Raw genomic sequence first — 12,687 nt, 5'->3', positions numbered from 1 at the left:
TCTTCATCAATAAGGTTCAAATTTTCTTGTATAGTAGTTGACAGATCAACTAAATATTGCACATATTAAAAAAGGCTGAAATAGGTGATTATCATGTACAGAGGTAAATTATCTTCCTTTAAATAACGTATAGTTTCCAAATCTTTTGTAAATACAACACAGTTTATTTTTGTATAGCCCAAAATCACACAAGAAGTACCGCAATGGGCTTTAAAAGGCCCTGCCTCTTGACAGCCTCCCAGCCATGACTCTCTAAGAAGACAAGGAAAAACTCCCAAAAAAAAACCTTGTAGGGAAAAAATGGAAGAAACCTTGGGAAAGGCAGTTCAAAGAGAGACCCCTTTCCAGGTAGGTTGGGCATGCAGTGGGTGTCAGTACATAAATAAATAACAAATAAATAGTCATCTACAGAACTGCAGATAAATTGACAATAGTTAATATTGACTGAAGTACAGTAATTAATTAGAGTTGACCCTTGCTATACACAATTAACATTTATATAAATGTGTCATCTCATTAACAATTTTTCATGTGCAGCTTATTTTAGAATATTATGGTATGAATAGTTATGGATAAGCCTATTTCACATGTGTCACATTTTAAAATGCAAATCAATGCCCAGGAATATTCTTTGCTTCCTAGAGAATGCATCATTTTAAGGCTTTTGTTTAGCTTCTGGTCCCGTGCCACATTAATGCTAGGAGACACACTTTTTTTTATTTTTATCAATGATGAACTGAATACTGAATGGCACAAATTGCTGAAACAAGAGTGTTTGCACCAATATTAAAAGAATAATTTAAAAAATACTAACATGTATCACAATTTTTTTTACTTTTACATTTAATTTTTAAAACTGTTTGAAATATACGTGTTCCTGTACTTGTTTTTAGCACTATACTTTAAAAAAAAAAAAAAAAAAAAAAAAATTTCCATGAGAATATTTAAACCCTTTCAGCCCTGACATCCTATTACTAGTACATAAATATGCAGCCGTTTTTGTAAAGCACAGGTATGTTTGAAGCCATTGGAACCAGGCGTGCTATTATTAGCATAGACTGGAGAGACTGGCATACGGTCTGCGAAACACGGAAGTGTGTAGCAAGGCTACATAACTTGTCAGGCGGGTTGGCCTTTTGGACCGTCCATCACTTTATAGCTGGGAGGGTGTCTACAAATAGCCCTTCAGGCACTTTTGTGGACGACCCAGTGTTGGGAGAATCCCCGCCTGGTAAATATTTCAGCTGCCAGTTGCCGGCGTCATGTTACCATAACCACCAAGCGGAGAAAAGATGTTTCGGCGGCAAATTTTTCTTTTTAAGAGGAATGGCGGATCGAGGAGAAAAAAAAAAAGGAAAAGGCTGAAGGCAACAAGGCGACTATCTGCGCTTTAGGAATCATCAGGATCTGATTTCACCCAGGGACATCTGCTATTTGTGGGTGAAGTAATAATCAGTGTGACAAATCCCCAAGAAGAGGCCAGGGGCTGGTGTTCTCCGGGTGCTCCTGTTTGGTGAGTCGGACTCGTGATGGAGTTTCTTCGTGATAGCCAGCGGGGAAGCCGTTTTCGCCAAAGGACTGTTGCGTTTTCCTCACGCCATCCTATGGTAGGAACTGAACTGCAGGTTTCTTCTCCGTGTATATGGTCTACATTAAATCTTTCTTTTTGTTTTCTCTGAGAACAGTTCTTTTTTATTTTTCTGTGTCAAACCGGGGGTTAAGATTTGGCCACTGTGGAGGGCGTCTGGGGAAGGGGGTTCACAAATGAGCACTCAGGCACCGGGCAAGTAAATGTAATCAGTGGATTTCAACATATTTACCAGTCCTACTTTCTTCTGATTTTTTGCCAGTTTTTTAAGGCTGGCATAGGTATCAAGAGGGGCCAAGGACCGAATATGTTAATGTTATTTTATCCTTCAAATATCACCCACTTCCCTCTCGGGTGGTGAAGTTTAGTAATCGCATTCCCGTATCGGGCGACTGTTACAAGTGAAAATGGACGCTTCCAGACTGTGCGCACCACATAGTAAGAAGCTCCACTTTCAATTTTATTTCCTCAAAAAGACTGAAACATCTAGCAGCTATTGTATAATAAATAGTGATCATTGTTTTGTTTTTTCATTTTTGAGCTTCCTAGACACCCCAAAGGTTGAATATCTCACAAAATATTTTTTCCAATTAAAACACAAAATCCAGGGCCAAAAGGGTTAAGTTGAACAGCATTAGGTATGGGCATACAAAAAAATCCTTTTTTAAGTTTACATGTGTCATACTTTCTAATCTGAACTAATCTAAACTCATTTGGTTCCTCCCTGTGTGGATAGCGCTTTGAGTACTGAGAAAAGCGCTATATAAATGTAATGAATTAATTAATTAATTATTAATTATTAATATTTTAAGTCATGAATGTCAATCAATTATTGTTTTATAATGTTTAAATCTGCCACTCACGTTTTGCATTTTGCAATGTTAAGTACCATCCCCTCTTGCCTGTCACCTGACCTGCATTACACTCGCCACTCCTCCTCTTCCATGTGTTTTGTGAGCCTAAAAGGTAGCTTACTTGGGTTGAGTCTGACTGAGCTAAATAAGTCATGCAGCTACCTGGGCTTTGCTGCAAACACTGTACATAGGTCTGAATCCAAGATTGAATCCCTCTATTCCTGCTTTGGGATAGATTCTCTTGTACCTGAAGCATTGGTTAGGGATGGGTCAGCCTCTGTGGCAGAACTATAGGCATGGGCAAGATCTGACCGGAAATGTTGAAAGGAAGTTGGGTGGGAAGATCTAGTAACCAGTGGAATAACACTCATCAGCCTTCCTACGAGAGACAATGCTGGGATACTGGAAAAGAGAATTTGTCCAATAAGTTGATTCCATCCTGTCCATGGAACATCAGACCAACTGTTTTATCTTTGCCCAGATTTTTCAAGGCAGTGGGAGTTTGCTGATCATATCTATATGTGCTTTGTGGACTGGGTTTATTACTGTTTACGCCAGTGTTTCCCAAATTGGGGCCATGTCAACATTGCAGGTGAGCCGCAGCCGACCACGGATGAAACTGTGACCTATCCCCTGAATCACGCACAATTTCCTGATGGGGACAACCCTGGTGGATCTGCATTAAATTCAGTAAGGGAGGACCCACCAGGTTGCTCCCAAACATACTGACAGGTAAAAAGCTGGGTCATGACACCATAATGGAGGTTGGGAAGCACTGTTTTACACCATGGTGTCGTGTCAAAACGTGGTACAAGACAAAGTTCTGCGGGCTACTATTGCATGCGTTTTAGTCTCAGTATTATTGCACAAGAGGGTGTGTTTGCATACTTAATATTAAGTCGAGGCAGCACATTGTCAGTATTGGACTCAGCTAATTTTTCCAATTACCTCCTGTCCTGTCTTTTTTTTTTTTTTAAACAACATATTAAAGTACAGACAAAATGTGGACAGTATTCAGACTGGAATCTTTTGTTGTGTATCTCTGCTGGTAACAGTTGATGTCCTTTGGGTCTCATTAAACCTTCATCTGTGACGTACAGTGGAACAGTTTACACTTGAGTGTGGTATTTGAGCTCAAGGTAAGAATTCTCATTTCCAAATCAATGATCATGATACGGTCTCAAAAAAAACTTGCACTGGGTATAGGGTAAGAAACTGCACCACATGAGGCAGTTTAACGCCTCAGCTTCTTAATGAGTCAGTATAAAGGTGACTGTGGAATTAATCAGTGATCTGGTGCAGTCACAGTAGTTTTGTGAAAGCTGCAACCAGATTTTGGTGGTGAAGTGGAAGCTAAGTACCTAGGCAAAATAGACAGATGAGTTTATAAGCTGATCCTCACTTGTGGACACTACTCTGTGTCTGTGTGGCAACTGAAAGAATGAGATCTTAAACACAAGTACGTGAAATGAGGTTCCTATGCAGGATTCCTAAGAGAATCCAATATGAGAGAATTCGGAGTAGAACCACTCTTTCTTCAGGTCAACAGGAGCAGGTTTAGGGGGTTTGGGCATGTAGTTAATATACCTACTGGTCACACTTGTGCTTTGTACACCTTCCATGGATGAACAAGTCATAGCCCCCTGAAAATTTTGAAAAAGTGTTTGAGGATAAGATGGACCAATTGACCCAGTTGGCTCAGTGTATTGCTACTGCAACCCTTATCAGGACAAGTAGAAAGAAAATGATAAATGTACGGTACCAATTAGATTTGCTGATGCTTAGGATGTAATTAATGGACCATGAATGTTACATAGTACATTTGAACACTGAAGTCTGTCCCAAGTTTCTATTCAAGTACAATGTTTAAGGTGATCTGTATTGGTAAGTTAACATTCTCTGGGTCAAACTAATACAGGAAGACTGAGAATATTACCAATCTTTTGTTTTAAATCATTGATGCCATAGTCCCTGTGAAATAAACATTGCATTTAAAACCCATGGCAAAAATAGAAGAGGACTTGCAACATTTAGAACTGTTCACTTTGTAATGTTTGGGTTGAATGTTGAGTCCTTCTTAAAATACATACATACATTTTTCTTCTTTGTTTGATTGAGTTATGTTTTGTTACAATATTTAACAAAAAATAAATAATAAATATTATAAACCTGTCATCACTTATTCTTTATAGAGGTTTTCCAACTCAGCATTCTCCAGTGTGTGTTAAGGTTGTAAAGTTATCATGGAAGAATGGATGGACAGATGGATAATGACAACATATATCATTTTCAACAATCAATCTGGGCTGACAAAAAAGCAAGACTGTCAACACAATTGCTTATAAAATGAAGAGTTTAAACGTAAGTAAATCATACTCTGAAATGGACAGAAGATAAAAATACTCACACTGTGAAATGAAGGAATGGTCTATGGGAATTTGCTGATGGTGTTTTCTTTGGAGATCCTGAGTGAGAATGAAAATCAAAGATAGAGGGAGCACCAATAACTTCATCGTCACTGAAAATGTCATCCTCCAGGAGCTGTTCAAAAATATCTGTTAAAAGAAGAAAAATGAAAAGATTGTCTATTTTACTTTAAATGTATACTGGAGGAACTGTTAATAGCTTCTTTATAATTAGGTGTAAAAAGAGTCATTTTAACATGTTTCAGTTTAGCTATACTTTATGTTTAAAATCTTAAATGTTTTTAAAAATTCCCAAATAAACAGAATTAAATCTTTGTGAAGTAGTTATCACGGCAATGTAGAAAAATAGTTTGGCACTGCCCTCTCATCATTGTCATATCTTTTCTAAAAAAGCTTACAAAACAGCTTTCTTTGCTGTGGTTATAAAATTAGAACTTGTCTACTCAATCTTACTGTGTTCACCTTTATGATATGAAACACCTATTCAAATGTGATAATCCGGAAGTCAGGATTCTGTAAAATCTTTACTAGAATAAATGATTAGCTTGGTACTATGCAATTTATGATTATTTTCCCAAAAACAACTAGACCAGCACTATAACAATATGATGCAAAATAAAAATACCACTGTCAATAATACATTTGCAAAATATGCTGCAGGATTTTGTGTATTCTGTGCATAGGAAGAAAACTAATTAGTAAAGGAAACTAGTAAAGGATATCTGCCTAATAACAAGCAAACATTATCTACATCATTAAGAGTGGTAGAAAGGGTCAAGATTTGATAGTGCTTCTCTACCTATGGACCTGGATAACTTGACATTAATTGAGAATCTGAAGTAAGAGTCGCACTAAAATATTCTGTAGGAAAATATCAGGACCTCTGTCCATGAGTTAAGTCCAAAGAGGATGGCAAAGTCAATGAGGTTATATGTCTTAGAACAAGAAAAAAATGTCTATTTTAAGACTGACAGTTGATAATCTAGATATAGTTAGAAATAAAAGAGTATTTTCATTATTTTTGTTTATTAGTTACAGCACAAATACCAAGCATTGCAAGAATTCATCTAAAAATGTAATGTTTGGATAAAGTCATATTCTTGTATCTGTTTACATCAATTTCTCATTGCTTCTTCTGGAAATTACACTGAAGTGTGGTTGGAGAGTGGTATATAAATACGATATAGAATTTACCCAAGCAGGAAAAAAACTTCCTGGCTCTCACAGACTAAACCCTACATTAGTTTGTACTGCATGCAAAAGCTGTGTACACTCATGTGGAAAAGTTGTTTTTGATGCAGATATGACAGCCTTAATAAAGCTGCACTGTGTAATTTCTAGACTAAAGTACCTGACAAAGATCACTACATTGTGTATGAGCTGCTTTACAAAGAAAATGTGACCATGGTTCATTATGTGTGCCAAGTCAGCCTATGTAGACAATATATAAAGTCACTTTTCTTTTCTCCTTGCATAGTTTTTCCTTCAAGTTAACTGTATATTTGTTGTTTAAAAATTTGTGAGGTTTTGGACAGTTGGCACCAAATTTTCCAGCTGCCATTAATAAGACCAGTAGTCCTAACGATCTTGCTAGTTAAACAGTGTCACTTTTACTCCTAACTCCTAAGTTTGCTGTCAAAGATAAAGTAATTGACTGGCACATGACTGCAAAATTAAATTTCATTAAAACATTTTTGTAGAAATACTGGGTTTATTCTACACACAATCTAATAGATTAAAAACTACATAAAAACTGGAAATCTTTCAAGAACACATTATTCACATTTTTTTCTTGCTGGTGTTAAAGGCATTACAATGGATGTCTCAGGTACCGGGTGTTTAAGTATGCTATTGCCAAGGATTCATGATTTGTGAAGTACACAGAAAATTGGGAGATTGTACAAAATAAACCTTCCCATTTAATAAAGAAAGTATTTACTGTTTGTGCTTGTGTGTCTAATGAATGAGAGTATAACAGAGTCTGAATTTCAAACAATGTATATTTTTGACATTGCTCTGTTTTTTCAAACAGAACTTTGGTACCCTTTGGTAAAATATTGTTCTTATTTTGTTATAATATAGTGTTCAGGTGTGTGACTGCGATTTCATTATTAATGTTTTTGCCAGTCCATGTCTGCACTGCAAAAAGATGCAAAGACATGAATCTCATATATCTGTGCTTTATTAGGTATTGCATTATTATGTTACTTGGACCTTAACATTTTTGCTTCCAGCTACATGATGTATCATTCTGATGCATGTGACAGATGTAAAATTATTTACTGTTAAAATATTTTTACACTGTTAGTATGGCAAGGATTCTTTCGAAGATGCCTTTTTTTTTTTTTTTTTTTTTTTTAAACTGCCCTAACAAAGGAGATTATTTGTGGGAAGTCATAACATATAAGTCATATCTAAATTGCTGTGCAGGTTGTTAGAAATGAAACAAAGATTGAAGCACCTGCCTGACAAAGAATCCATCACATCTTTTGACTTGTTAACAACAAAATATTTTAATTTGACATCCTAAATGACTGCTCCTACACTTGCCATGAAGCCAGGAAAAGGTTCTTCTGAGCAGGATGAGCTCTAAATTCAGTCATCCTTGACCAAAGCAATGCATATTGTACTACAGTGATCCCTCGCTATATCGCGCTTCGCCTTTCGCGGCTTCACTCTATCGCGGATTTTATATGTAAGCATATTTAAATATATATCGCGGATTTTTTGCTGGTTCGCGGATTTCTGAGGACAATGGGTCTTTTAATTTCTGGTACATGCTTCCTCAGTTGGTTTGCCCAGTTGATTTCATACAAGGGACGCTATTGGCAGATGGCTGAGAAGCTAGCCAACTTACTTTTGTTTCTCTCTCTCTTGCGCTGACTTTCTCTGATCCTGACGTAGGGGGTGTGAGCAGGGGGGCTGTTCGCACACCTAGACGATACGGACGCTCGTCTAAAAATGCTGAAAGAGTTGCTACCTTCTGTGCGCAGCTGCTTCGTGAAGCGACATGCTGCACAGTGCTTCGCATACTTAAAAGCTCAAAGGGCACGTATTGATTTTTCACTGTTTGTTTTCCTCTGTCTCTGTCTCTCTCTCTCTCCCTGCTCCTGACAGAGGGGGTGTGAGCTGCCGCCTTCAACAGCTTTGTACCAGCAGTGCTTCACATACTTAAAAGCCAAACAGCCCTATTGATTTGTTTGGTTTTCTCTCACTTTCTGACATTCAGTGCTCCTGAGGCGCACTCATTTGAAGAGGAAGATATGTTTGCATTCTTTTAATTGTGAGACAGAACTGTCATCTCTGTCTTGTCATGGAGCACAGTTTAAACTTTTGAAAAAGAGACAAATGTTTGTTTGCAGTGTTTGAATAACGTTCCTGTCTCTCTACAACCTCCTGTGTTTCTGCGCAAATCTGTGACCCAAGCATGACAATATAAAAATAACCATATAAACATATCGTTTCTACTTCGCGGATTTTCTTATTTCGCGGGTGGCTCTGGAACGCAACCCCCGCAATGGAGGAGGGATTACTGCATACGCTAACAGATAAATGAAAATGTATACTATTTTTCTCAGTTTTGAATTGGTAAATACTTCAAAGAATATTTTTGAGTAGCGGGTCTTGCAGTCTTGGTCACCTTTAATCTATAAATGGGATTTCAAATAACCTTGCCATTTGTGAGATTTCTGATATTTGAAAAGCATAATTAGCACTTTTAAGTATTTCTTACTGTGAATCCTTGCTCCATGGGTATTGGCATTCTTGGTACTAACCATATTGGTTATTAACTTTAAGGCCTCTCATACCGTCAAAACTTGGCAGGGTACTAGGCAAGCAGAGAATTAACATGCACAGTGTGACAATTTGTGTACTTCTGGTTCAATACCTGTTAAGATAAGACTGCATCATTGCTAAGTCTGAAGCAGGCAAAGTGTTTTTCCATTTTATCCATAATAAAATGAAACAGTTGGATTGGTTTGTGTCCTTAAAGATCTTTCTGCCCCTGCCACAGGCCCCTATGCCCCAAACAAGTAGTGCCACAAAAATACTTTTTTTTTTGACAAGCATGACAGACAATCCTGGAATTTAACTGCATTGAAGACTAGCATAATAAACAATGCATTTTGTTAAGTGAAGCATTTAACAATGCTGTGATCAATGCCTTTAAAAGTAAAATATAGAGTGGATTAGACTATGTCTAAAAGATGCCAAAATATATCACACAAGAAAAGTCTTCAGATGTGTGTTTGTGTTCCATACAGTTGTTCAACAGACAGAAAACACAAATTATGCAACGATAAATCAAGGTGTATCCTCATGTTCAGTTATGAATTTAGAGTTAAGTGATTTTATCAAAATAATGTATATAGGGGAGGTTAAAAATAAAACAAAAAAAACACACACCTGTGCTCTTGATAGAAAGGCACTAATGCAAGCCTTATCAGACACTGTGGCATATAGAGCAATTACCTTCCTTCTTGTCCACTTGCGAAAGCTCAGCATGTGGGAAAACCCTCTGCAAATTGGCCAAGATTCCACCGAAAATATTCTCTAACAGAGGTCTGATGATTGGAGAAAGGGCTTGTCCTGGAGACATCACAGCTCTCTGTGAAGCAGGCACAATGTTCTTCATGGCATAGTAAAAATCCTGCTGACTAAGAATAATTGATGAGACATCAAGCTGAAGCTTCTGGCTACTGGCATAAATTTGGGGGTAGCGCCGACGAAGGGCAATCAAGGCCGCTTCTGTGCAAAGTGCTTTAATGTCAGCTCCACAGTAGCCTGTAAAGAAAAATAATACCGCTTTACAGTAAGCATAGATTGATGTCAACAGTAAGAAAAAAAAAAACATGTTAGTGCAAATTTTCTTAAAAATTAGAAAAAATCTCAAACTTGTAATGAAATGTTTTTATCCTAGAAAGCTTTTCTGAAGAGAATTTAAAATTGTAATGTCCCAAATATTTTCAGTGTTTTTGATTTATGAAGTAACATACATGCATGAATGTGAAAAAAGAAACTGATATTGTAAACTGTAGCAATATTTTCTCATCACAATGTTCAACTGATACAATTTGGACAAGTTGTCTGGATTCCCTTTTCTTATGCTATTTGCACCAGGCTCATTCTAAATTTAAATCAAGCATTTGGGGTATGAGGGAGTGATACTGTACATTGATTGATTGAGTATACAAGATAAAATTCTTTTAGCAGTATGGATTTAAAAAAAAAAAAAAAAAAAAGTTTAACCAGTATTCTAAAAATTAGTGTAATAATTACTCACACATGAAAAAGTGATTTTCTGTCAGTAAATTAGTACATTGTAATGTACATAAGACATAAAGGTAATGTCTTTCTGTATGAACATACTGTATATGTGTGCATCCCCTTTAAGGAAATTTATTCAGAGTAATGTGTATTTCAACCTGACTGGTGAGTCAATTTTGGCTATGGAGCAGTGTGACAGTACAGGCGAGCTTTAACAATGTTCTGCAGGCACAGTATGATTAATGCTGGCAATCTGAAAGAAAGAGGGAGAACAGAGAAGGTTCTGCATTGCCCTGTGCTTTCTCAGAGTGGGCAAGTCAGCGAATCAAACTTCACTTTTAATTGGCTCATGACAGAAAGGTGACTACATGTTATCGAATATTTGAACAGAAGTATGTTAAAAAATGATTCAACGAAATTCAACGTCAATTTTGCATAAATATTAGGATTTTTTTCTTTACACAGAGAAACAGACACATGGAAAAAGCTAACAAGTAGTGTGGTAGACAGTAGGACTTTAGGGACTTTCAAAACTAGACCGGATTATTTTTTTTATTTTTTTCAAGAATTCAGTGGTCTTAAAGTCTGGCAAGCTTTGTTGGGCTGAATGGCATGTTCTTGTCTAGATTGCTCTAATGTTCTCTAATATTCTAAAAAAACAAACAACTTATAAACAAATAAGACTATACTTTTGAAACCTGATGTTACTTGATTGTGTTCACTTGTTTTGGAACTTGCTTTAAATAAAAGTGTCTGATTATCAGATAAATGTAAATATAAAATAATTCTATCTTAAACTTCAGCCCAAGTTGATACAAATATTAGCATGATGAATTTGCACTGATAATAGTTTTACTGATTATGGTATAATATAGGCTATAATATATGAAGCCTGTGTGAGGTATAAGAAATTTAGTAATTCCACTCTTTGACATCTGCTGTTTAGCTGCTCAGACATGGGTAGTACCTGCATAGTCTCGTATCAAGTCACATATTCCTCCATGGGTGATCGAAAATGCTCAATATTCATCGCCTGGGACAAAGAGCGTCTCCCACTCAGACCTATATACTGACAGCCTCTTACGTTTCAGAGTTTCTTCCATTTTCCAATTGCCTTTGAATTGTGTAGGACACTGTACTCACTACTGACACTTTGGATTTTTTTTGGCAATTTCTCACAACAAAGGCTGACACTTCTAAGAGTAATAATTTGTTAATTTCCATTTTCTTGCCATTATCCCAGTAATATTGACCAAGCAGTACTTCACAGGGTGTGGTAGCACAGTCTGTTCCAACTTTGCTTTAAGACAGACAGACAGAAGGTTTTTAAGTAATCAACAGCAGTTGGGCACCTGTGCATATTGTTTGCTTCAACTTGCAAGGCTTCATCTATAATAATAAAAGGCAAAGCCCTCACTGACTGACTCACTCACTGACTGACTGACTGACTCATCACTAATTGTCCAACTTCCCGTGTAGGTGGAAGGCTGAAATTTGGCAGGCTCATTCCTTACAGCTTACTTACAAAAGTTAGGCCAGTTTCATTTCGAAATTATACGCGTAACGGTCATAACTGGAACCTCTTTTTTGTCCATATACTGTAATGGAAGGCAGCAAGATGGCCGTAGGAGACGGAGTTGCGTGTCGCATCATCACGCCTCCCACGTAATCACGTGAACTGACTGTGCACTCAGTACATAGAAAAGAAGGAGGAGCCCCAAAGAGCGCTGAAGAAAACATTCATTACACAATTGACAAGGCAGCGAAACAATAAGAAGCAAGTGAGTGACGCATACAAGCATCTTCATAAGACACGAGGTATAAAAAAGCACGGTGTAAACCGTAAGTCTAAATTAACTTTATAGAAACGCTCCCACTGCCGTTTGCAATACCATATTCGCGAGATACAAGTTTAATGAGAAGACACGAGGTATAAAAAAGCACGGTTTAAACCGTAACCTTAAATTAACTTTATAGAAACGCTCCCGCTGCCGTTTGCAATGCCATATTCGCGAGATACAAGTTTAATGAGAAGACACGAGGTATAAACGAGAGTTTGCATCACTTTGTAACAGAGTTAAAATTGCTGTAGCGAGAAACTTTTAACTTCCGGGTCTTAGCTAACATTAAATAAACCCGTGGACATCGCAACATCACACAAGAGAGCGGCTCACGTGAAGTGACTGAACGCAGCAGGAGTGATCACTTCCATGAATCAAACCTCTTCAAAAAACACATTACACAATTGATAAGGTAGGAAAAGAATATGAAACAAGGCACGGTATAAACCGTAACTTTAAATTAAGTTTATAGAAACGCTGCCGTTTGCAATACCATATTCGCCCCTGCGAAGCGCGGTGATTTTGCTATATATATTAAACTATTTCAACCATTGTATGATCTGCTTCTCGCAACTGAAAGAGGGCACCGTGGCAGAAGTTAGCCGACTTGCTCACCAACCACAAGCGTTACCTGGTAGGTAACCACCCATACAATCAGATTGTGAATCAGACTACGAATGCCTGCAATGTAATTACCCCGATCTACATGC

General features: G+C 37.3%; 1 protein-coding gene across 1 annotated transcript in view; it reads right to left on the bottom strand.

Moving 5' to 3' along the window:
* Positions 1–12,687, bottom strand: part of atad2b (ATPase family AAA domain containing 2B) — a 313,933-nt gene that overhangs the window by 91,487 nt on the left and 209,759 nt on the right. The window contains exons 16-17 of the mRNA XM_028798864.2: positions 9,342–9,653; positions 4,850–4,997 (exon numbers count right to left, since the gene is read on the bottom strand). Coding sequence (XP_028654697.2) covers positions 4,850–4,997; positions 9,342–9,653 — 460 coding nt within the window. The remainder of the gene's footprint in view (positions 1–4,849; positions 4,998–9,341; positions 9,654–12,687) is intronic.

The sequence above is a fragment of the Erpetoichthys calabaricus genome, chromosome 3 (genome assembly GCF_900747795.2).
Source record: "Erpetoichthys calabaricus chromosome 3, fErpCal1.3, whole genome shotgun sequence".
Taxonomy (NCBI): domain Eukaryota; kingdom Metazoa; phylum Chordata; class Cladistia; order Polypteriformes; family Polypteridae; genus Erpetoichthys; species Erpetoichthys calabaricus.
Note: the sequence above shows the minus strand (reverse complement) of the source record. Positions and strands in the feature narration are given on the sequence as shown.